This window comes from Cololabis saira, chromosome 8, assembly GCF_033807715.1.
Source record: "Cololabis saira isolate AMF1-May2022 chromosome 8, fColSai1.1, whole genome shotgun sequence".
Classification (NCBI taxonomy): Eukaryota; Metazoa; Chordata; class Actinopteri; order Beloniformes; family Belonidae; genus Cololabis; species Cololabis saira.
The window spans coordinates 23230840-23255065 of record NC_084594.1 but is presented as its reverse complement, the minus strand read 5'-3'; the positions used below and the strand labels follow the sequence as shown (position 1 = coordinate 23255065).

Sequence of the window (24226 nt, the reverse complement as noted above, 5' to 3'; positions counted from 1 at the left end):
GTGTGTCTGTAAGCATGTTAACATTCACTAGGCTACAGGATAAAAGGCCAACAGAAGATGCAGAAGATCCAGAATTGATTTAACAAAAACTCCCAATAGACCCTTTTTTAAACCAGATAATTGGAAATAGTTTCGATATCAATTACTAAGAAAATTGTTTGTATATGAAAACAGAAGAACAGACCTGATGAGTAACTCTGTTAATGTTTAGACGTTTTAGACGTTAGGCTCTTCTGATGAAGCGTTCTGGATTAAAATACCAGCTCACAGTTCTGAGAAGCTCTCAGGCCAGTTGACATGAAGAAATCTGAAGTGTAGACACTTATATTGTCTAATTAATAGCATGGTTAAATACTATGACCCTGAATAATGATGAAAGATGAAATGGCCCCTTTCCTGCCCTGTGGCTAATCTAATATGAGGAGGAGGTTCATGTTTTGAATATAGCAAGAATCAACTCCATGTATAGGGGGTATTCTCCTACTGTAAATTTGGTGATAATTTAACCATTTGGCTTTATTTGTATAAATTGAACGCAAGCCGACTTAAACTGAATTTGTTTCCTGCAACAGTGCGCACAGTTTGCTATAATAACCCATTTTGTAAACAATTTCCAATGGCAACCTACCTAACAAAAGCAATTTCACTTCTCTGGCTGCCTTCTCTCCGTCTTCCCGGAGGTTTTTGTCAATCATCTTTGACCTCTCCGCGGCAGCCTTATCCTCGGCGCTCGCCGTGCAGCCCATGGATCCGGAGGCAGCGGCGCACCGACGGTATCTGCCGATGGAATAAAGGAATAAAGGATGGAGCCGCTTCTGTTTCAAAAACCCACGTCCTGGGAAGAAAACAAGCGAATGTAGACTTGTTTTTTTTTTTTTTTTCTATCACGCGTAAAAAGTCAATGATCTTCTGCTCAACTAGAAGCGACTTGGTCCATGCCGAGACGCTCCGAGCCTTCTACCCTGCGTCCGTCCGTCCGTCCGTCCTTGCGTCCATCCACGGGCGGACGTGCCACCGCTCGATACCGCAACTTGCCTCGTCGTGGGCCTCGTTGGTTATTTTTTTTTTTTTTTTCCCACCCTGTGTTCAATTTTGCACGGATATCCTTCGTGACAATTAGAAATAGCTGGTCAAAGCAGTTGCTTTTGACGTCACTTCAACAACTTGGCAATAGAGTCCAATTTAAAGCAGGTGCGCTCTCCGCGGTAGCGGAGCCAATTACACGGGGGAAGCCAGCGAGGCGTGGGTTTAATGCTGCGTTCCATTTACCTCGGAACTCGGAACTCGGAAATGGGAATGACGTCACAGCCGAGTTATCAGCGTTCCAGTTACAAAGTAGGTAAACAAGTTTGTAGTTCGCATATACCACATGAAAAATGTAAATTACACTATAGCAGCATATATATGCTGAACAATACTTGTATATGACTGATTTAGTGTGACCAAAACTAGAAAGAAGTGCTACGAATTATTACAGAGCTCTCTTCTACTGTTTACAACCGGGGCAGCCATCTTGGAATGTGAACTCGGGGGTGGTGAAGACTCTCCCACTTTCCCAGTAGGAAATCCCACTTCGAGGGGCGTTCCAGTTGAAAATTCCGACTGGGAACTGGGAAATTCCCACTTCCGAGGACAAATGGAACGCGGCATAAGGCGTAAGGTCTGCGTTGGTGTAACGTGGAACCATAAATCAGCCTTAATGAGGGCGCTGTGCCAGTTTCAACCCCTTTGGCGTTTCTGCTAGATGGCAGACCGATGAAAAAGAAAAACACAATCAACCCCAACTGCTCTCAGCCAGGAGTCTCTCCGCGTCTGTGGGGTGAACTCTTTAAAATTACTTGTGTATTTCTGCGTCACATGTTTATGAAATACCACTACACATTATAGGAGAGTTTGCAACAACGGAACTACAGCGCCCCCAAGTGGGCATACCTGAACATGATTGTTGCAAATTGAAATTATGAAGATAAAATAAATGTTATTCATGTAAACCCTCTCACATAAAAAATAAAACATAAGGAGTTTAAAACGGTGAAACGTACTTAAACTTAAGTTTGAGTTTCATAGGTTACACAGAGAGTTAGAAAATTTAGAAAAAAGTGAATTATCTAAATAGCGATGCTCCTCAAAAGCAGAACTAACAGTAACCATTATAGAGGATGCATTGGGTGTATTCAGTTTTATGTAAAACAACTTTTTTGCAACATTTCCCAGCCATATGCTATAGGGAATATGGTTCAAATAAATTGCAAGAATTCTGAGCTGCATTTCTCGTTGATTTATTGCAGTCATAATACAGGGTTGCTCTCTTTTTTATCAGTCATAAGAACAGAATTTTTTTAGTTTCTTAGATCTGATAAATGGTCAAAGGAGACTTTAAAAAAAAAAAAAAGGAAAAAATGGTTCTATGCTTGAGAACATTTATTTGAGTGTTTGAAGTAAAAAGGTAGCCCTAAAGAAAAAATGAATTCAGTGAGCTGATCAGATCTGTAGACTTCTGAGACGTCGCAGACTCAGATCAGTACAGTTATGCAGCTTCCAAGTTTCATCTGCACTAAATGTATCATCATGTTGCGTTTACCGAACATTGGAATTCTGTAGTATAAAAACTTTTCAAAAGAAACACACAAAGAGGAGAGTAGTCTGACGTGTCAGACTGTCAGCAGAGCTGTAAATAAATGGTTGAAAAGAGAGCTGTTCTACTGGATTACAGGGATCATTTTACTAAAATATGCCACATACATTTGATAAAGACTTCTGTAAACTTTGCTTAAAAAACAAGTTTCCTTACAAAATGTAATTTCTTATTAATTTGGAATTAACCATTTTAATGTTGCTGAAAAAATATATATTCAAAAATATATATTTTTGTTTAGACACAACAACCCAAATAGTGTGTAAACTGAAAATGTTTTCAGTTAAAATAGAAATGATGACAACACAGACAATCTCAAACATTTATAATTATTTTATTTGGCAAACTAAAACTGTCCCCAATATTTACACTTTACAATACTTTACTATTGTAAATATGCAACACAAATATAAAAGGTTTACATTTATATACATTATTTATATAAAGTTCCGTCTTGTTCACCAAAATTCATAGACCTTTTTATTCATTTATAGTCCTGCTGTTTCCATAGATTAACATCTTGGATGACAGCTATCGTAAAATATGACATAGATTACTTTACGTACATGATAAAGGACTACTTGATGTAAGATGTCTGGTTATGAAAATTTGGAACTTACTTAAAAGTGTCAGAACAGTAGGTAGTCAGTTGTTATTTTTGGCATGACCCTTTACAGTTAACAAATAAAAACATGAGATAGATCCTCTTAATTAACCACTGCAAATACATGTGGAATAGCAAGGGACGGAACGTGACCCTGGGAAAACACATTTTCTGCTGTTTTTCATTATGTTTTTGGGGAAAAAAATCTTAATTGAGATTCAGAACATTTACACAGCAATAAAATAGAGTAATGTCAATTTAAATAATGATTTCCTCTTGACTTCTCTGACATTCTCTGAGAGTGATCAAACAACTCAATTTCCACATAAATTGGGTTATATAATGTAAAATCATCTTTGGGTACACGTATAAAATGTTTAAACATTTTTTTTCTATCCAAGATAAAATTTTGCCCAATCACAAAAGTTCCTTTTTTTTCTTTTTATATATAGTAAAATGATCCTGTAGAGTGTAGAGTGCGAAATCATGCAAATTTAGTTTCTGTGGATCTAAAAAAAAATAATCCCTCATTATGGATGAATTTGTTCACATACCTAAATTACACCAACACCTTAACAGTGACGAAACTTCAAAACAGTAATGCCGGAACCATCATTTCCTGTCACATCTTTTAAATAAGGCTGTCATAATTCGACAGTAAAGGTTGGTACCTTAAAAAAACCTCACCGTGAGATGCCAAGTATATGATATTACAGTAATGTCTAGACACAACAGTGCTGGAAGCAAAACCAGTTCACTCGCAGTTCACTCCAGAGAACAAGGAACAGAAACAACATGCAAAACATTCACTGTGGATTGAAATATTGGAGACTGATCAAGACACTGCAGAAGAATGGGAAAGGTGCAACACATTATCAAATTAGCTGTTGTTTGGCAAGGGGTTATTTGAACCGGCAAAGTTTTACCTCCTGGCAACTATATATAAAGTTTTGTCTTTTAGTATAGATGGATTTTTTTAAATTCTTTTTAAGTCAATTAAGCCTTATTTTATTTATTTTCTAATTGAAAGGAATGGCCAAACATTTTGGGGCAGGGTTCTTATTTATTTACTTCCTTGCTGATTAGAATTGGACCTTGAGAACAATACCATATGATAACTGTCTTTTGCTGCTAATAAGTTTGATTATTTAAGCAAAACGACTGAAATATGTTGAAATGTGCATGTCCATGTTTTTTCTGTTTTGTTTTGTTTTTTGCATTTTCTTTCTTTGGTCTAAGGATGTTTCCAGGGGAAGAAGTGTTCAAACTTGACTACAACCCATCATCTGACCAAAGACTCAGCATAAATGACGACAACTCACTTTTCCTTTCAACAATGAGGGTAGCGAATATTTTATATTCGAGATCACAGTTTGGCTTATTGTGCTCTAGCTTTTGCGTTGGGAGTTAGTTTTTAATAAAGGCTAAAATATTTTCAGTCTGCATCACAGTCTGTCATCTCTGCAACATAATTGAAAAAAAGAAAGAAGTTTAATGCAATCATCGTTTTTATGTTATCAGTAGTTAAATATAGTCGATTTGAAATTTAAAAAAATATATAGCAAAATAAATATACATTTTAGTGTATGTTTGTGTGCCTTTTCAAATGCTAAAAGGCACCAGGGATGAAATGAATATAGACCAAACGTGTACTGACACAAAGTGTCACCAGCACAATTAGGTTTTAAAGCACTTCTCTGAATTACGCTCATAAAGAGAAGACATTTCAGATCGAAATGTGATCAACTGGCTGACCACTCTTGTGCGTCTCGAGGAGAATATTGGATGCCTTTCTCACCGTATTCGTCTGTACAGTACCAGCTGGAGCTATTTGTGTGTAAACCGAAGTCAAAGCAGCATGAAAGGACCATTTCACCATCACAGGTGGACTTCGCTGCACAAACAGACCCTAGTTCATGCGTGATTAATATCATGGATGCTCTGCTTTAAATTAAGTTTAAAAAAACGTTGATATGAGAGGATTTTGTTCACATATTTAAGTTACAGTCAAAAAGTTAATTTCATTTGATCAACACAAGCTTGCACGCTAATAAATCCTATGATATACCATATATTTCTTACTGGGACAAAGTCCAGGCTCTGTGCTGGGCAGCGCTGGGGTGTGTTCCACTGAGGCGATAGTGCTCCCCTTACATTAGCCAGACTATAAACCCTTTTTCCTAAAACAACACACACTGACGCAGCACCTAGTGGCCTCCTGCAACGCGGTTGGTTCCTGTTGTCCAGTCCATGATTATGAAGCTCAGACTCATCACCATGAAGGAGACACCCATAGCAATGAAAATAACAGCCTGAGAATGATGGAAAAAGCAAAAAAAAGAAAATGGAGTGATACTGACCAGTTTGTGTATGGTAAGGAGAGCATGAAAAGCCCTCTATCACATATTGTACTAAATGCTCCAGCTTCACATTACACTATCAGAGTAGTTTGATCTAAACTGTGATGCCTCACCATTATCTTGTGAAAAGAGGTCATCGGTTCATCCTCTCTGGAAACGATGCGGATGTAGAAGCTAGCAGGGAAGATGAAAATGAGGCAGGGAGCAGATGTGGCACCTGAAAGAGATGAATAGGAAGAACTAGTCAGAAAACACAGTTACATCAATCACTGTCAGTGATGACATGGTAGTTTATGCTTATTTCTTATTTATTTATTTTTTTGTTTATAACACATGTTTCAAACTTATTTTGAAGGAGTGAAATCTTCACGCACCATGTTCTGTGTCCAACCACAACGTATAGGATGAAGTAAATGATTCTAAGCTGAACAATGCTGACGGAAAAGTTTTGATGAGTTTATCACTGAATTTCTGCCTATCTGGAGTCATAGACGTCAGACATGGCTTCATCTCTAGGGCTGGTTGGACAAAAAACTGCAAAACTACTCAAATGTTTCTTTTTTTCTCTCTTTTTAATCATATGAATATCTGCCTCTGCATTAAACTATCAAGTATAGATATAAATCCATTACTTTAAAGAGGTGTGGAAACTCTTGACAGCCAAATTTGCATTCAGCCCACTAAAAAAAATAACTAGCTTGTCTCAGTCAGGCAGAAACATGTTTTTTTCTTCTTTTCTCTCTTTCTGTCTTTTATTTTCCCTCAGGTTCTTCTTTTTTCTTGGGCATTTCTGTAACGTGACCATAAAACCGCTGTAGGAGATAATTACATTTGAGATACAACCATCCAGTGGGTGGATACCATCACAGAGCAGGTAATACAATCAAGATCCATTGTAGGACATGTCCTAATGGTGGTTGTATGTGTCTAAAAATTAGGGATTTGGGTCTATGGGCCCGGAGTTTGACATGTCTGCTTTATACGGATCTGTTTTTTTTTTTTATTATTATTATTGTTTTAAGAATGACCAGTAGACTGCCCACGTGTGTGTACTGAAGAAAATCTGTAAAACGGACATGATGATGTCACAAGTTGATCTGCTTAACATTTCACAGGAGTTCATAAAAAGTATCATGAATAGTTCATCCTAGTTTTGAGAATTAAAAAAGAATACTTAAACCATATAAATTGACCTTGCTGATAAAATCTCAGCATGGTTAAGTTTTAAAAAGTATTGATGAGGAAATCAATGGGATGACAAATATCAACACATTTGTTAAAATATTGTGTATATATTATTTTCTTCTTTATCTTTAACTTTGAAGGATTTGGGAGAGCAACAAAAACATTTTCAAATCTTTTAATACGTATATTATTTTGTTTTATTTTATTTTAAAAGACAAGTAATTTATTTTAATTCAATTCAATGTATATTCAAACCAATGCACAACTTTCAAACTAAATGTTGCGAGTTCCTTGAAGATGGACTAACATGAAGTGGAAAACTGTCCATTGCATCGGCATGAACTTTATTTTTTGCTGCTATCAAATTTAAACTAAGCATATATTATTCAAAAACACAAAAATGTTTCACTTTAATATATATATTTTGTACGCATTATTCGCAAATGAGTGCAATTTAGTTTTTGCTTGCATTTAAAAAGCCTCTCAACTTTGGTTCTACGCACCAAAACAATAAGGTCTGTATATTGCAGTATCTGTTTTTTATGTGTGCATGTATGCAAGCGCTGACACACGGGTACTTAAAAGTATCCACATGTTTGTCAAAGTAGGATCCCTTGCTTTGAATATGTAATCAATTGTCCTCTAGACTCACATTTTCAGCTTTCACCTCTGGCCTACTGTATGAAACACGGCCTCCACTCAGGGGGCCAAGCGTGACGGTAATATTGACTGGTCATGTGTTTTAGCTTTTGCTTTTGAAGTTTTTGTGTGTATGTGTTAGCAGTGATAAAGCCTGAGACGCCACAAACTCTGCTGTGTAAAGTACAAGGTTTCAGTCTTCAAACAGAGAGAACAAGTGACCCATAATATTACAGTACAAACTGCAGTTACATAAATCCAGATACGTAAACAAATGAGATAGTGAAGATTTTTCTTAGAGAGCGAATAATTGTACCATTCAAACCTCTAAGTGAATGAATGAGAAAGCCACAGTGAGAGCATTGGTACTGATTTGATACTCAGTGACTCTACTAACCAATAACGCCAAAGATGTCCAGGATATTCGGAGCAAATATCACCATCAGGTTGATCATGATGAGCAGAGTGAGGGCGATGCCAATGTGGCGAAGCCAGTTGAAAGACTTGTTGGGGAATAGCATGTGCTGGATGGCTCTACGCACCTGCAAACACCCATTTTCATTTTTAAAATAGTACACTATAATATGCTTATGAATGCTTAAATAAAGAAAGAGAAGAAAATGGGTGTAACTTACCGGAAACAAAACAATGGGGACGGTGAGCGTCACGGCCGTGAGGACAGCCACTCGCACGCACAGGATCAGCGTATCATCGGGGTCGATGCGGTTGTAAGTGTGCAGCAGTTCGGGCTCTACCTTGTCTTTAGGAACATCAAGAGAAACAAATTCACAAATCCACATTAAGACCAAAGAATAGCGCTAACATCTTCCTCCAGTAGACGGCAGTAAACTTTAGTTTGGAGATTCACCAAGAGAGGGAGCTTGAACTCTGTGAGGACTGAAGCCCACCCTCAACACTGTTCAACAACTTTTTATCTTCAGTGCCAAAAAAAAGCAAAATAAATATAGTGACATAAACTACAAGTGAAAATAATCCAGAGGGAACACATCAAGAAGGTCCTTAACCTTCACAGCGCACTGGCAGTGTCTTTGTGGCCCTTATTGTGAGGCTTAAATGTGGAATACTGACTTCATCATTTATTCTATTGATACAAATCATATTTTAATTTCCTTGGACAGGTTTAGTGTGAACTTTAAAAAAGCTTATCTTAACAAACTTGCCAATTTGCTCTTAATATTAGGGTTTCTACAAATAACTGGTAAATATGTACCTTTAGTTTACAGCTTTATATATATATATATTATAAAATGCTTTATTTCAACATTCTCTTTAGAAATAAGTGTAAGAATTAATAGTTAATTTCTTCACTGGTATTGCGGGTATGTAAGAAATTCAGCTGCGACAGCTGTGCTCACCGTAAAAGGTCAGGTAGCCAAACAGAGCTGCCAGAAAGTACATGGTGTACATGATAAGAATGGAAAGGTTGGACACTTTTTGCATCTTCTCCTGAGTTGGACTGAAATCCGAAATTTCAAAATTATGCGAATGCCACATTCTGCACCAATTTGTTATCAAATACCATGGGGCTCTAGCGAGACTTACTTGCGTAGCTCAGTGTAGATGGGCAGGACTTCGGGATGGCAAACAAAGGCAAAAGCCAAGATGGGGATTGTGTAAGCAGTCTGTGAAGAAGTGGATAAACATAGGACTTACTATTATTAGCTCAGTTGTAAAGAAAAAAAAAACCACGTGGAAATCAGGTCAGAGTGTATCAACACACTAAGCCACTCTGGCTGCCCACCTGTGTGTTCATGGTGAACATGCGTGGGATGCAGTGGGAGTCGTCGCTCTCAAGAGCGACTCCGTTGCTGTACTCGTGGATGTGGTTTGAAGCATTAAGACTGAGGAGTGTAGCAGTGTGGTTGGCTGAATACTCCTCAAATGGGCAAGGAATCTGAAACTTCTTAAAGCTCACCTAGAAAGAGATGCAAAAGGAGGAGAGAAGAGCAGCGGTGTGATCAGATTTTAAGGGATGTGTCATCTTCAATAAACAAACAAACTGGTGTATAATCCATAGATATCAACCTGGGAAATTACTTCAAAGCCATTAAGATAACTTAGCCTTGAAAAACTGTTTTATAGTAGCTATTATAGGGCTGGGCGATATATCGAGATTTTAATATATATCGATATATTTTCAAACGCGATATGGTACGAGACAATATCGTTTATATCGATTAAAAAAAAAAACATTTTTTTTTTTTTTTTTAATTTTGATATAGCTTATTTTGTGACAAATTGACTTGAATGTTTTATTTGAGATTTGCACAAATGTTTTGTTATTTGCACAACTGTCAACCTCAGTGGAAAAGTCTGCCTGTTACTGTCTACATTGTATTAATTGCACAGTGTATTTTAATTTAATTGTTATGCAGGAAAGGGATATTTGTTTTATTTTATTCAAGAAGCATTTTTATTCTATATATGCAGGCAGTTTATTTTTATTTCATTTGTTTTCTACATGTTGATATTGTGCAGACCTCTGTTAATAAAGGTACATGTGTGACATTTGGCACGAGGCTTTGTATTAAAACTGACTGTTTTTTTAAGGGTTTGCCTCAGAAAAAAATGAAGCTAACAGAGATGCTATGCTATAATACTTTGGGGGAAACCCCAATTATGGCACAGAAAAAATATCGAGATATATATCGAGTATCGCCATTCAGCTAGAAAATATCGAGATATGACTTTTGGTCCATATCGCCCAGCCCTAAGCTATTATAATCACCTTATTAAACACCTTATTAAACAAACTACTGAAAATAGGGACTAGGGTGGGTAGCATAGTCCTACGTGCCAGGAGGACGGAGCAGAATAAATAAGGCTCTGTTTGAAGAGTGACTGTAATGATGTGCCGTGATGTGAGCTTACTGAAATGAGAAAGAACACCATACAGCTGAGAGAAAATCCACTGGAATATCCAAGGTAACCTGAAAATAAAAAGACACTTTCCATTAACACAAGCCCAGTACCGGCATTTATTATTTGAGACAACATTTAACTGCATTAACGACACAAGAGGTAAGATTAATAGAGTGGATTTGAGTTATTTACTTTCATCATAAACAAATCCATTACACAAAGCAATTCACAGAACGACCTCACAGAGCTGCGAGGGCAAAAACAACATGTCTGTACTGCGTGATAATGAACAGATTATTCTGGACATGGGGCTGTGATTATATCAGGGTAAATGATGAATACCTGCTGCTTTCCCTGCCAGTGGTAGGATGAAAAACCCACTAATTGAGTGATGTTAACAGAACCTCGCCATTAAAAAGTCATTATGTAAGTTGGATTAAAGGAAAAAAAAGGTTGAATGTTTCTGCAAACATAGAACAGAAAAAAATATATTGCGTTTTACTTAAAATGAATTGAGTAAAAGGAATAAAATTTGTAAAAGATTACACCAAAAAAGTGAAATGTAAAAATGAAAAGATGTTCCATTGTGAGAGGACATAAACAAACAGAATGTGGAGAAGATGCATTCAGATCTTCCTTTCTATGGAAGCCATGAATTCTACTCAGGAGGAAACATCAGCTGGTTTCAGCTTACATGTTTCATCCTCCGGCACACAAGGAGTCTGTCGTGAATCAAACACAGGCCGTAGCTGATGAATAAAGAATGGTAAGTGGAGATAAGAGCAATGGCAACACTGCTCAAAAAGAAATGAAGTGTTGATAGATTGCATTTCTGTGACATCATCACTATTTTTATTACTTATCATTTGCTACCCAAAGTGGAACCCCTCTTCTATTTGTTCAGCTGGCCTTTATTTTGAGTTTAAGTCTGTATTCAGAGCACAGTTATTAAAATAAGTGACTAACACTCAGGCATGTCTCGACAATGAAGGGCTGCTACCTAAACTTTACACCTTGGCGTGGTGATTGTTCTGTTGACAGAGCTACAGCGTCGGCGTCCAACACTCGCTACTGTGATGTTTTACCCCCACAGCAAGACATTAATCAGTCATTCGCTCCTTGCTTATGTTCATAGTTGTGTATTTTAAAGTAGTTGACAAAAATGGGAATGAAAGTAGCGTTCAGCTAACTTTCTGTGTATATGTAAACACACGCTGCAAGCTTCTGTGTTTGAGCCAAAACTCTGCTTTATACACTGCAGAGTTGGAATCATTTTGTTTTCAGAAACGTACCTCTCCTTTCCTCTTTTCATTTACAATCATTTCATGAGAAAAGGTAAAAAAAAATTTTTATTCCAAATTCATGGGCACCTGTCTATATCCTTCCTTTAGTTACTATGGTTAAGCAAAATGGCATCATTTGTTTGCTTGTTTGTTATTTTCTTGTTTTTTTCTATGCTAATGACACTCAGGTATACAAGCCCATAAACAAAACAAAATCTATCACTCACTTAGATAATAAAAGTGTCTTAAATGCAGGCAGTCTGCATGACTTCCAATTCCCTGCTTCAACATTTTTATCGTCTTTGGACTTTATCATACATAACTTTGTAGTTACTCTTGATGCCATTACGTTGGTGTCCTGCACCACTCCGACGAACCTTGAAATTATTCCTGGTTATCGTAGTTGACCTTAAATTCACACATAAAACAAGTTTCTCAGCCTGCCATTTTTCACCTACATAATTTTGTCACAATAAGGACCGTCGTATCTCAACATGGCGCAGAAAAACTAGCCTATGCAAGATTAAACAACTGCAACTCCTCCTTTCCAGGCTTTCCCAAAATCTCCCTGAAATACTTCCTGCTGATCCCAAAATGTTACAACAAAGGTTCTAATGACAATTAGCAGGAAAGGTCTTTTCTTCAATATTCACTTCTCTTCATCAGTTTCCTGTGAAATCCACCACAGAATTTAAAATCCTCCTAACTGATAAAGCTTTTAATAACCAAGTTTCACTTTGTCTCGAAGACTTTGTGGTCCCTTATTTTCCCAAAGGAAAGCGCTTATTTGTGAATCCAAGAGCTTCCTGAAGTAGAATCAGAGCAACATCTAGACATTTTTCATGATTTTTTTTTTTGTCTAATGCTTTGTGCTTGCAATTTAAATGTATGAAAACATGTTACTTACTTGATACTCATATTAAGGTTATTTAATTATTTATTTTATTAATTATTATTTAAAGGTTATTTATTATTGGTTACGAGAGAGATATTGCTCATTTTGCTGAATGCAAATGTCTCCCTTTTAATTTCAGACAGATTAAAGAGCCATCTCAGAGCAAATGTACAGCTGCATCAGTATTACTCACCAAGTTGCTTCATTAAAGCAAGGGGCAGGATGATGCCGCCAGAGACCATGATGACCAGGTAGTTTCCATTCAAGTACCACAGACTGCATGAAGAAAAATGTTGTTTACTTTGGCGAGCTCTACATTTTAAACAGTGACACTCAGACTTAGTACACACTGCACAAAAACACACTCAAACAAAAAAGTTCTAAGGTGGTAAAAAAGATGTTTATGTGTGTTCCAGTTTATGAAAATGAAATGGCCTGTGAATGAGTGTTTGAGTGACACAAATCTGTTAAAAGTCCATTGTTGGAATGTCTGAGCAAGAGTAACCTGCTGGGAACAACCTTGGCCTCAAGATCGTGGAAAAAATGTGTCTGCTTATGCTGCTCTCAACAGAAGCACTAGAATAGACCATTATATAACTGGTGATTAACGTGACAGTTCAGTTTTGGAAACAAAAGGCGAAACGAAGCCAAGAAAACTTCACTGAAACATCATGTATGTTAGCATCGACGAATGTATCTCGAATTAATTACTCTTTCAAGACGATGAACCAACACAGATGGGGAGGACAGAAACAACGCCTTTCCTCTGCTGTGTCTCTGTGTCATAATGGCTTATATGTGGGCACCGCATGGTCTTTCTTAGAATGAACATTCTCTGAATTTTTCCCATAAAAAAACGTCTCCATCATATAGCCTAAGCCCACATCACATGGGGCGTATATTCTTAACGTGTGGGCGTGTTGGTCACAGGATGCAGTCACAGGTTTATCGCTGAGTGCCAGTGCTGAATTAAACTAACTAACTAAATTGCTTTATTCCTAAAAGAAAAAATGCACAGAATAATGACAATTTTTTTCTTTTATTTATCACTTATGTCATTATTTTATCGTTAATAAATGGTACATGTTTAAATATTATTTTGTTGTCATGTGAATAGACTTACTTTGATGCAATTATACATCAGTAGCTCCAAGCATCTTACAGAAATTACTGTCAACCCGTTAAACACGACCATCTCTTAAACACTGTGTAGAGAGAGGTCTTTATGCCCTCACAGCCCCCTTTTTAACCAGCTAATCCTGTTATTCTTGACACTGGATGAAACCTGATCGGGAAAATCAGCTGTCTACTGCGACTTGGAAGGCGGGACCATACGGGATCTGTAAGACAAGAAGTGTCTGTTTGTGCATGTGCATATGTGGACGGGTCCTTTGAAAACAGAGGAAGTCACGGAGATAGCAGGTCATGTCTTCTTTGGCCTTTTGGTCAGTAGGTCGTTTCAGATGATCAGCTTTCACCTGGCAGTCACGAGGGCCAAGTTAAGGCCACTCAAGTGTGAAGTTCAAATCTAAGCCAAGTTCTTGAGGATAACTCATAGTTACATTTAGGTTATCATCAGCAAGGTGGTTGCATGCTCCTGAATGCCGGCTAGGCTCCACTAACCAGGCTTTGGCCTTGGAAGTACTGGAAAAAACCAACACATAGATGAAAATAAAAACTTAAGTGTCCGATTCAACGTTAGGCATTTTTCGCATTTGCTGCCGCCAGCTAAACCAAAGATTAATTTGTTATTTTGTTGTGTAGCTTAAAAGGTCAGTGGAAAAAGCTCACTGCTTAGAAGCTGAAAGTGGATACTATCGCCGCCCAATATGGCAGACGGTGATAAACACCAATTTACGTCATGTCCACGTATATTGTGACAAATATACCTTTGTGATAGCATAAACAACCAATGAAATGTCCTCCCGCGACACAAGTACGCCATGTTCTTTCAACCAGTCCTGGCCAAATGTACAAGTTGTATTGGTTAGCTCTGGCTTTATGGACATAATTTGGTTGGCGAATGTTAGCGTTTAATGTGAAAGCTGAAAAGTCCTCAACTTTTGACAGAAGCAAAGCTGCCCCCATGGTGCAAAGACCCCCCAGTTTAGTTTGGCAAGGCTTTTATCCCTTTTAGACACTTTTGTCCCTAGAGGGGTCCAGTACTTGCTGCTTTGTCAATTCCCTGCTCCAGCATTGCAACCTCGCCTTGCTCCTAACCCCACAGGATAAGGCCCTTGAGCAACCGCCCGTCACTTCAGGCAGCACTTACATTATTTTGTTTATGGGATTGTGTAGGGCTAGAAACATTATAGTCGGGCAAGGGTCATAGCAGACTTCTGTTTGGGAGGATCCTCAAGGAGCCGGGGGCCACAGCAGAGCTGTCAGCAAATGTTCACAGTGGGACCTCTATTTTCAAATGTCCTTCTGGTGGCTACACCAGAAATGACTGCTGCATTTAGCTGATGCATAGTAAGCACAAGCTGCCTGCCGCTTAGCTGAGCTTCTTCCTCGGAGACCTCCAGGCCAGCCAGTCATGGCAATCTGTTAGTACAATTGGGAGCACTACAAAACACATTCTTTTTAAAATATGATAATGTATCCTCTGTTGGGCTAAAAAATGCTGTTAAATGCAAAGAGGTAAAAGTAACAACAGCAAGCTATCGGCTAATAATATCGGCAGCCACCAATCAAAAGACCACACCTCTAATTATACAAAATGTGTTGCTTACCGTAATATAATTATGCCCCACTACAGTTGTCACAGATGTGAATTCTAGCTATGGTGACCAAAACTCCTAGTGGTCAGTTTAGGAACTGCAACTTGTATTACTTCCACAATGGATTAGGCTTGAACTGCTTTGAAATGAGTAAGGATGTAGGATGAGGAATGACGATGCTTCCAGCATGGGAACTAGGGGTTACTGCTTTCACATTGTCTATAGTGGAAATGACTGTTTCCTCATTTTAGTGACTTCAATTCCAATTTTAAAATCAAGTCTCCAATTTTGGCCGGATCCAAATTTCTGATTCTGTCTGTGAGCTAAACTATGAAACAAATCTGGTGTTTCATCTGATAATCCTCAGAATATCACATAATCTATATGTACATCAGCATGTAGCCATAGTAACACCATGACTCTATTCATCTCTCACACGTCACTGCTCTCTACCCGAGGAACCTCTGGTCATAAATAAACCCACAGCCCCGGCACTCACTCCTCCTTCCCCTCAGTTCTTTTGATGCAATGGACTCGGACAACGATAGAAGCGTCAAGTGGAAATGGATAGTGAAAGCTGCCCCTGTGCTGAGCTGTTTTCATGCTTAGCCTCGGAATTTGGCACCACCATTCTCAACCACCTGCTGCTGTCATTTGAGCGTGTGCACGCATGAAACATGAAGAGATGTTCTCACACTTAATGTGCAAGTGTCGACAGCAGTGAAGCGTCTAACACTGTTGGGAGATAGGTTTGTCAGAAAAAGTTTGGAAAATTCTATGAATCGTTCTGTAGGTATAGGATGGCTTGTTTCTGTCTATTTGTGTAATTCTACATGGAGTCCAGGACTTCTGAGGAGGCCACGCCATCTGTTGCAAGATTCCTTCCTGCCGCTTAAGATAGTTCTTTAAGACTCCAAGTTTGGGATGATCTTATGCTGCTGTGTGATGGATAGGAATCTAAATATAGTTCATCCCAGTCCAAAATTAATCAGCAGTAAATGATAACCACAAGTCCTGGAGACAGTTTTCTGGGGGCCAAAAAAAGAAATAGAAAAAAAGGAGGCAACAGAAAGAGTAGAGGCTGCTGGATCCTTTGGGATATTGAACATCAGTCCTCGGAGATGAGCATCTATTGGCTGTAGCTGCAGTCCCTTTTGACCACAAGCTTTGTTTTTTAATTTCAAAAGGGCAGCTGGAATCCACTTCAGTCTTTTATGGCCTTAAGCCATAAATGTAATGGATATATTTCCATTACACTTTTTTGCAAAATAAATCGAAACTCAGAATTTGTGATAAAGGTAGCGCAGCAGGGGGTCGGTGTTTCCATCAAACAGTAATTTTCTTTTTATGAGCGTAACTCTCCACAATACCGTAACTCTCTATATCTCGTCTTTCAAGACTTCTGTTTAAAACAAAGAAAAAGGACATCTTCACTTTGAAGAAGATGGATGAAAACATTTTTAGTTTTGGACAAATTATTGCGACTGCTGCTACCCCTGCTGTGTAAATAATCAACAGATGAAGAAGGCAAAGCCTGCATGAGATGCATTAATGCACATTGATTAAGTAGTCTTATGGCACAACTACATTTTATTACTGAAGCCAAAAACAGTTAGAGACTAGATTTTGATTACTTTAGATTTACAGACTCCGTCACATCCAGCGCTGCCAGAGACGTGCAGATGTGCAAAAAGCGCTTCTTTGCTGGAAAAACCACCCCATTAAGGTATAAAAAAGTGTTTTGCGCAAATCTAGGGGTGATGGAAACGCAACTTCTGTCTGTGGTATGACTCTGAAAAGACGAGGACTTGCCTCCACACACTGACAGCTGTGAGGTTTTGTGTCGTGTACATCTGTAGCAGTTTCCCAACCACGGCCCTCCCATCCGTCAGCCAATTCAAACCATCCATTCTCACCAACCCACACCAACTGAATCAATGCTTAGTGAAATATTTACTCTCAACGTGAGCAGCCAGACCCCTTGACCTGCACACAGAGGTTGCTCTGTGGGTTAACCTGTAGTTTCTTGCCTTTCACCTACACAAGCACAGGGATGTTGCTAATGAAAACAAACAATGATAATACTCACTCAGGGTTGGCCTCTGTCTTCAGAAAAGTTTGGATGACCAGCGGTAACTCAGATTTAACAATATACAGGTAGCTGGACATAGCTGTTATAATACAAGGCAGAAGAAACATGAATAGATCAGATATGATGGCACAAAGTAAAGACATTTAAACACATTTATTAGACCATGTATGTGACAGAGCAGAATCTCATTATCCCAGTCATGTCCGTTGTATTTTTGTGTTTTAGTGTGGCCTGGATGAAGTTGTTTTTTCCTTTACCAAAAATGTTACTACTTTTGAAAAGCATTTAGACTTACAACTATACTACATCATTCCACTTAAAACAGACAGTCTTGTAAACAAACGTTGCTTTGCCCCCCAGTTCTTATTCCTTTGCCAAGTAACTGCATTCATTTCAATTTTGTATAGAGCTACATGAGATCAGATCACGGCGATCATGGTGTTGCACTGATCCTGTTGAGACTGTTGCTTTTGCTTTTGTTTTTTAGGCCAACCAATTTTATCACATCATTTGTCTCAGCAGGACATTGATTCGAGACATCTCGTCACACATGCTGTTCATTTTGTAGGAAAAGCTCTGTTCAAAGTCATCACCATAAACAGTACAGCCTTTCTCAACAGGTCTCTTATTGTTTTCTTGAAATACTTCCCTAAATCCCATGCTTATAACTAAGAACAAAAGCAAAAGCAATACCAATGGTTATAAATGGATATAGTCATATGTGTGGCAGGGTGAGGCGGTTATGAAGTCAAGCCTATTTAATGGCGTATAATTCACATGCTCGCTTTAGGAGTCTGCAGAGAATCAATACATTTGGAAACCCATGAATCAAAGAGTCGCTGTGGCTGCTTACCACCAATATTCTGCAGGGTGATTGCCATCCCAGCAGCCATTTTTCCTGGAGTGCCAAAGGCCCTGTACCCCAGCTGTTCATAAGCTCGAATTCCTGTAAGCAGATTGCAAACAATAACACTCAGGTAGATTTGGTAAGATGTCCCTTTCAGCAACACAATAAAACACTCAAGAAAATGGGAAAAGGAAAATGTAATCCCTTCTTTCTTTAGTCTTAGTATTTGACATAACATTTAAAAAAATTGCCAAATGTCAGATTACATAACAACCCCCCCACCAGAAAAACATTATTACATTACCTACACATGATTAGTCTAAGCCAATAGGCATGTTTTTCTAACTAGAAACTAAATCCGTTATCATACGTTAACGACAATTTAACTACTATGACCCAATTTTTTACTGGAGAGGTAGTTTAAAAAATTATAATTTTTATCACCATGAAACGAATGTATTCATTTTTTTCTAAATAGGCCTTGATCAGTTTGAATATTTTTCACCAAAATTAAAGAAGACGTTCTATGTCATACCTTACATTAATAATTAATAACCAACAGTCCTGTGATTTTATTACAAAGAACCTGAGATAAGACGGGACTTACCGACAATACCAGAGCATTTGAGCAGCATATGGATAGAGTAACATGATAGCGCTGCTACTGTAGACAGAAGAAACCTGTAACATAAAACACAAATGGTTGCATTTTAGAGCTATGGATATTTTACCTTTGGTCTGCTTTATTGCTCTTGATTCCACTTCTGTCCATTTTTGTACAAAAAAAAGTATTGTTGTGCTATGTGCACCTTTCTCTTTTATTTAGCACGAGTAAGTCTGGCAATTTTGGACAGCAGCTGAGCCTCGAGTATGTGGTTTGCCAGCAATTATTTCAGCATAGTACAAACAGTTGAAAAAAATGACAAGCCTCTAACAGAAAAATACATTATTGAAGTCTTTTTAAAAAAAAAACACACAAATGAACTCCATTGATAGGGATTAATAGTGCTACTCGGGCTGTTTCCCATAACCCTTTTTGTCTCCCGAATCACGTTTGCTCTCCTGCGGAGGCACAAAGGCCAAAGCCCGTGTGAGCCGGACTCTCAGGTCAACATTCCCCAACGGTCAGATTTTTTTCACCTGTTATTTGAACTATGCAGTTATTGTAGCCAAGACTAACATGAAATGATGACCTGTAGCCCTTATTTGTAAGCAGAGGGACTGGTTTGCAGCAGCGATAAAAATAGTCACAGTCGGGTTTAAAATGTCCCGCTTATTGTGTAAATATTACAAAACTAGATTTGAAGTCAATGTTATTAGTATATATTAATGTCAATTTACCACTGTTGAAGTTTTCAACCACTTCCAATATGAGATCATCATACAACAATCCCAGCTCTCTTTCTGTTCATTTGCTCTATTAGTTGCAGACAATACAGCAATGGAACTTCATCAGCATGCTGTTGGCTGAACAGCCATCAAATCATAGTGGAAGAAGCAGCTGCAAGCATTGTTAAAAGATGTGGAAATACTTCCATTTGGCTGCAAATTGTTTGCAATCAAGCACATAAGTTAATGTGCATTTACTGTAACTCATCTACTCTGGGCTAGTATTACCTGTCCAAGCTAAATTTTGTTAGAGGTCCCCTGTGTCCTCTTCATTAAAATACCTGCTTTCACAATTGGAGATGACACCTGCACCATCCTTTATTTCAATTGTGTTAGTCGTTCTCTTTGCAGCTACATAAAAACAGACGAAGAGCACTAGGATCACCGACTGACAGCGCCAGTCGGTGTTAAGTCCCGTCCTTAGCTGCTCAGATCTCTCCTCTTGCCAAGATTCAAGTATTTCACTCTTCAACAAGCATTCCACTTCTGTATCTGCTTCTTGGTTCAGTTCAAAACAAACACAAACCTGCCTGGCTGTCTGCATGGAGCAGAGGAGAGTACAAGACCAATCCAGATTGGTCTAACTGGAGTCTTGAACTTTGTTATTCTGAGCTGTGGGCTTTCTGGGACCTATATGCGGCAACTAGGGTAGGGATGAGGACATGAGAAGATATAGTATGAATAGAAGGGGGGCATATCAGGGGATACAATTATGGTGCGAGACATCATGACAAGCTATATATGAAGTCTTGTAATTGTGCCACCAAAGCAGTCTGATGCCTCAGTTTTCTTGGTTGAGTAATTCCCCTGAAAAATCTTGATTTTTCAGGACCTATTTTGTCATCTTGAATCTTTTTTCCAATGGTTATACAAAAGATTCATACAATTATATTATTTTTGTAGTTAAAATTGATAGTCCTAAAACATGGTATCAGCTTTACATTTTGAGACTAAATTAAATGAACGTTGCAGACACTTTCAATGTTCAGGTAACTTCCATGCTGCATCTAGTGGGAGCTGGGTTCTGCAAAATAACCTGGAACAAGCTTTTCTTTCTGCCCCAGAGCTATGCATGCACCTCTGCAATGGCACTGAAAAGAAACCCCTCCATAGCATATTATTTACTTACAAGAAGAGGAGTATGCCAGTGTTGGCCATGGCATAGGCCAATCCCAAGATTCCACTGCCCATAATGGCATTACCCAGGTTGAAGACTGACATGCCAAAAGAGGTCTTTCCTTCAAACTGAATAAGTTTGACAAAACAGAACATGAGAATGCACGAAATAGCAACAAACTTTTTTCTTTTCATCTTTTCCATAATGTCAATACGAATGGGCTTTCTCACTTACATCTGTGAAACGTGTAGGTTTCTTTCCATCTTCACTGGGCAAAAACTCCTCACACTCCATTCCTCCGTCGGGGTCGTCAAATCTGTGGGTCAAAGTTATGGCTGTTAATCGAAGATCTCTTTACCAGCCTCTGAAATGTGTGCACCTATCTGCTGCAGAAAGTAGCAAAGCGCGTGCTTCATTTATTTCTTAGTGATAGAAAAGCCCTTGTTTATAAACCCTTAAAACAGTCATGATAGACATACCTGACTGTTTGAGTGCCATTTCTGTAAAAGGGTCCCCCAGTTGCGCCAGGCATAAAAACAAGGCAAACATGCATTAAAGGAAACAAATGCAGTATTTGGCAGAAAGTAGGTTATACTGTAGGTTGCTCATCACATCTGATAGATTATTTTTAATGGGAAACTTTCCCCGGTACACAAGTAAACATAGCTTTTGCACTGATATTTGCTTGTAAAAAAGAATACCCATTAACTTGCTTTACACTAAACAACTATGATGTGGTTTTCACATAAGTATAACTCCAGAAAGACAAAATGAAAGAGGTGTAAAGAGAGAAAACTCCATGCTGTTTTATGGACGTTAAAGCTGTTCATCTCTGTATGGGGAAAGGGAAGACTACTCACTGATCGTCATCCAGCATTGTCTTCATCGGTATACCCGTGTCACGTCCGAGGTCATTACTCTTCCCGTTGGATAATATGTTCGTCTCCATCATTCAAGTTCTAACAGATCCCCTTTGTCTAACAAGCCTTGAATATCTAGAACAAAGGGTAGAAGGGCAGGAGTCAGATATGATTTCTTTCAGTCAGATGCAATCATTTGTAGTGCATTTTTGTATGCTTGAAGGCAGCAAAAATATATTTTGTCAGACACCTTATGAAAGGAAACTGCCTCCTATTTCATCAGTTATGAAAACAGATTTTCTGTTAAAGGAGACCTATTATGGCATTTAATGTATATTTTAAACAGGCCTTGAATGTCTTAAAAACAATCTAAAGCTTGTTTTTTCTACATAAATCAGAAATCCAGCCTGTGGGCCCTGTCACTAGTTTTACCGCTTCTAACCCCTTTTTCTGTGCTCCATTCTAAGGGAAGGGGGGGGTATGATAATGAGGCTCTGTGCTGATTGGCTCCCTGAATGACGTGTAGCAGGGGAGGAGAATAAACCCTTGCTCCGCCAGAGCAGCCCGAGCCTGTAAATTATCACAACACTGAATTTTCACAAATGGCAACTTTATTGTTAAAAAAATAAAATATGAGTTGTATATAAATAACATTTATGCACTATTTCAGCCGGATCTGCCCGGCGCATGCTGAACGCTGGCCCCAGAGCCACGGCGGGCGCCCGGCGCATGGCTCCGCGGCGCATCGCCCGTTACCGGGGATCAAACCAACAGATTTCTCTGAAAATCTCGGAGGGTGAAGCTGGTCCAGCCTGGGACGTACCCCAGAAATCCCTGCTCCCAAAGCGGCTGGGAACCTGGACAATTTAGTCGGAAACCCCGCTTTGGGAACCAGAAAGTAAGCTGGAGCAGCGCGCATCACCGCGGCTTTAACCGGGGAATCTGAGTGGTTCCGACCGGCCGGGACCGCAGGAACCCGCCTGGACTGGTAGCAGGGACTCCCGGGGACCGACCAGCGGAATTTCAGCCGGATCTGCCCGGCGGATGCTGCGCGACGGGCGCCGCAACCCCACGGCGGGCGCACAGATCGGCTCCGGGGCGCATCCGCGGCGCATCGCCCGTTACCGGGGATCAAACCGACAGATTTGGCTCAAAATCTCGGAGGGTGAAGCTGGTCCGACCTGGGACAGACCCCCAAGGACCCAGCTCCCAAACCACCCGGGAACCTGGATGATTTAACCCGGATCCGCGGCGCCGCGTCCGACTGGCTGAAGAAAGCACCGCTCCAGCAGCGGAGAGAGCTGGTTGTGGGCGTGGTTTCAGCAGCGGAGGCTGAACCTATGGAAATGAGCGCCTATGGTGACGTGACCATAGGCGCAGATTCAGAATGGCTCAAAAAAAGGTCACGTGACACTGGGGGACTCTGTAAGGCGGGGGTCAGAGACCCTGCAGAATTTCATGGTATTTTGTCTCCCCTGTGCTGGCAGGGTGAGGGGAGACCACTTTATATATGTTAAAACAAGAAAAAACGTGTTTTTCATAATAGGTTCCCTTTAAAAGCATTTGCTTGAGCAATGTTTTTTATTTGTGCAATGTCTATGCTCCTTCTGATTGTTAAAACTGAGAACTGAGCTGCTGAAAGCTCATATGCAAGGTCTGCTCTCTCCTCCTGGCTGGCAGTACCGGGCCAATTCAGTTTGACAATACACTAAGAGCATTAATAAGCAGCCACATTAATTGTGCGGCTTTTCTGTACTTTAACCTGACTGGTCATACCAATTCACTCACAAATAGTCTCATATAGACTCTACTGTCCCTCCCATTAACAGCTATTTCCACTGGTACAGATTGTACCAAACCAATCACAGGCAGGATTTATGCAATAACTCAAATGGGAGCATCCAATAACCACCATTCAATAGGGCTAAGGTGGCTGGAGTCTTGGCTCACATGTTCTTACTCTAAAACCAATAGCAGTCATTCACTGGCGTTTCCGCTCCACTGAACACCATTTTGACTTTTGTTAACAGTTGATCCTCGACTGCCAACATCCCATGTGTTGTTTCTTTGCAGCAATTACTCACCTCTACTGTTGACACAGTGACTTCCGCCACTAGAGCCCTGACCTATTTTGCTCTTTCATTCAGTACGTTTCCTGAACCTTTGCAATAGACACATCCATAATTTGAATGGTACTCTATATAGCTGAAAATGATCACAGGATGAGATAAAAACATGGAAAGTATGGCCGAAAGTTACGTCCTAGCAGTAAAGAAAGCAAACATGTTAAACCCACATCATCAAAGGTCAAAGTCTGGATTTTTCTGAGTTTTGTTTACTATTCTATGTAGTAAATGTACAGAATCGACAAGGTATTGCTGCAATTCCACACCATCACCCAGTGCTCTCTATAATGAACAAAAACACATTCACCCCTATGAGGCTAAAATTCTTGAGAAAGTACACCACAAAACAGTTATTACTGTGATACCATAATTATAGATTATACTATCACTTTCTGTAGGTGATTACATGTACACTCAGAAGACAAAGAGGTGCTTCATTAAAAAAAAAATGAAATGAATAAAGGATTGCTTGGTTTTCTAGTATTCCTCTGGATGCAGGATACACAACACACAACTCAAGAAAAAGGAAAGAAAAAACTAATGCTAGTTGAATATTCCCACAGATGTATAGTGAAAAAAAACGTGTTTTAG

The 24226-nt window shown here is 39.2% G+C and overlaps 2 protein-coding genes across 3 annotated transcripts in view; both read right to left on the bottom strand.

The window, feature by feature from the left end:
• The window catches only part of gnai2b (guanine nucleotide binding protein (G protein), alpha inhibiting activity polypeptide 2b), a 56494-nt gene extending 55254 nt beyond the window's left edge, over positions 1-1240 (bottom strand). The window contains exon 1 of the mRNA XM_061727306.1: positions 629-1240. Coding sequence (XP_061583290.1) covers positions 629-746 — 118 coding nt within the window. The 5' untranslated portion in view covers positions 747-1240. The remainder of the gene's footprint in view (positions 1-628) is intronic.
• Positions 1241-2953: 1713 nt separating this feature from the next.
• The window catches only part of slc38a3b (solute carrier family 38 member 3b), a 29434-nt gene continuing 8161 nt past the window's right edge, over positions 2954-24226 (bottom strand). Inside the window, exons 2-17 of one of the 2 annotated variants that reach the window (XM_061727304.1) lie at positions 21510-21644; positions 21129-21149; positions 20884-20965; positions 20662-20777; positions 18751-18824; positions 18150-18242; positions 17294-17375; positions 12678-12760; positions 10316-10374; positions 9186-9359; positions 8987-9066; positions 8800-8900; positions 8059-8183; positions 7821-7965; positions 5713-5816; positions 2954-5551 (exon numbers count right to left, since the gene is read on the bottom strand). In XM_061727304.1, coding sequence (XP_061583288.1) covers positions 5447-5551; positions 5713-5816; positions 7821-7965; positions 8059-8183; positions 8800-8900; positions 8987-9066; positions 9186-9359; positions 10316-10374; positions 12678-12760; positions 17294-17375; positions 18150-18242; positions 18751-18824; positions 20662-20777; positions 20884-20965; positions 21129-21149; positions 21510-21601 — 1536 coding nt within the window. In that variant the 5' untranslated portion in view covers positions 21602-21644 and the 3' untranslated portion in view covers positions 2954-5446. The remainder of the gene's footprint in view (positions 5552-5712; positions 5817-7820; positions 7966-8058; positions 8184-8799; positions 8901-8986; positions 9067-9185; positions 9360-10315; positions 10375-12677; positions 12761-17293; positions 17376-18149; positions 18243-18750; positions 18825-20661; positions 20778-20883; positions 20966-21128; positions 21150-21509; positions 21645-24226) is intronic. The other variant, XM_061727305.1, reaches the window with a different exon arrangement.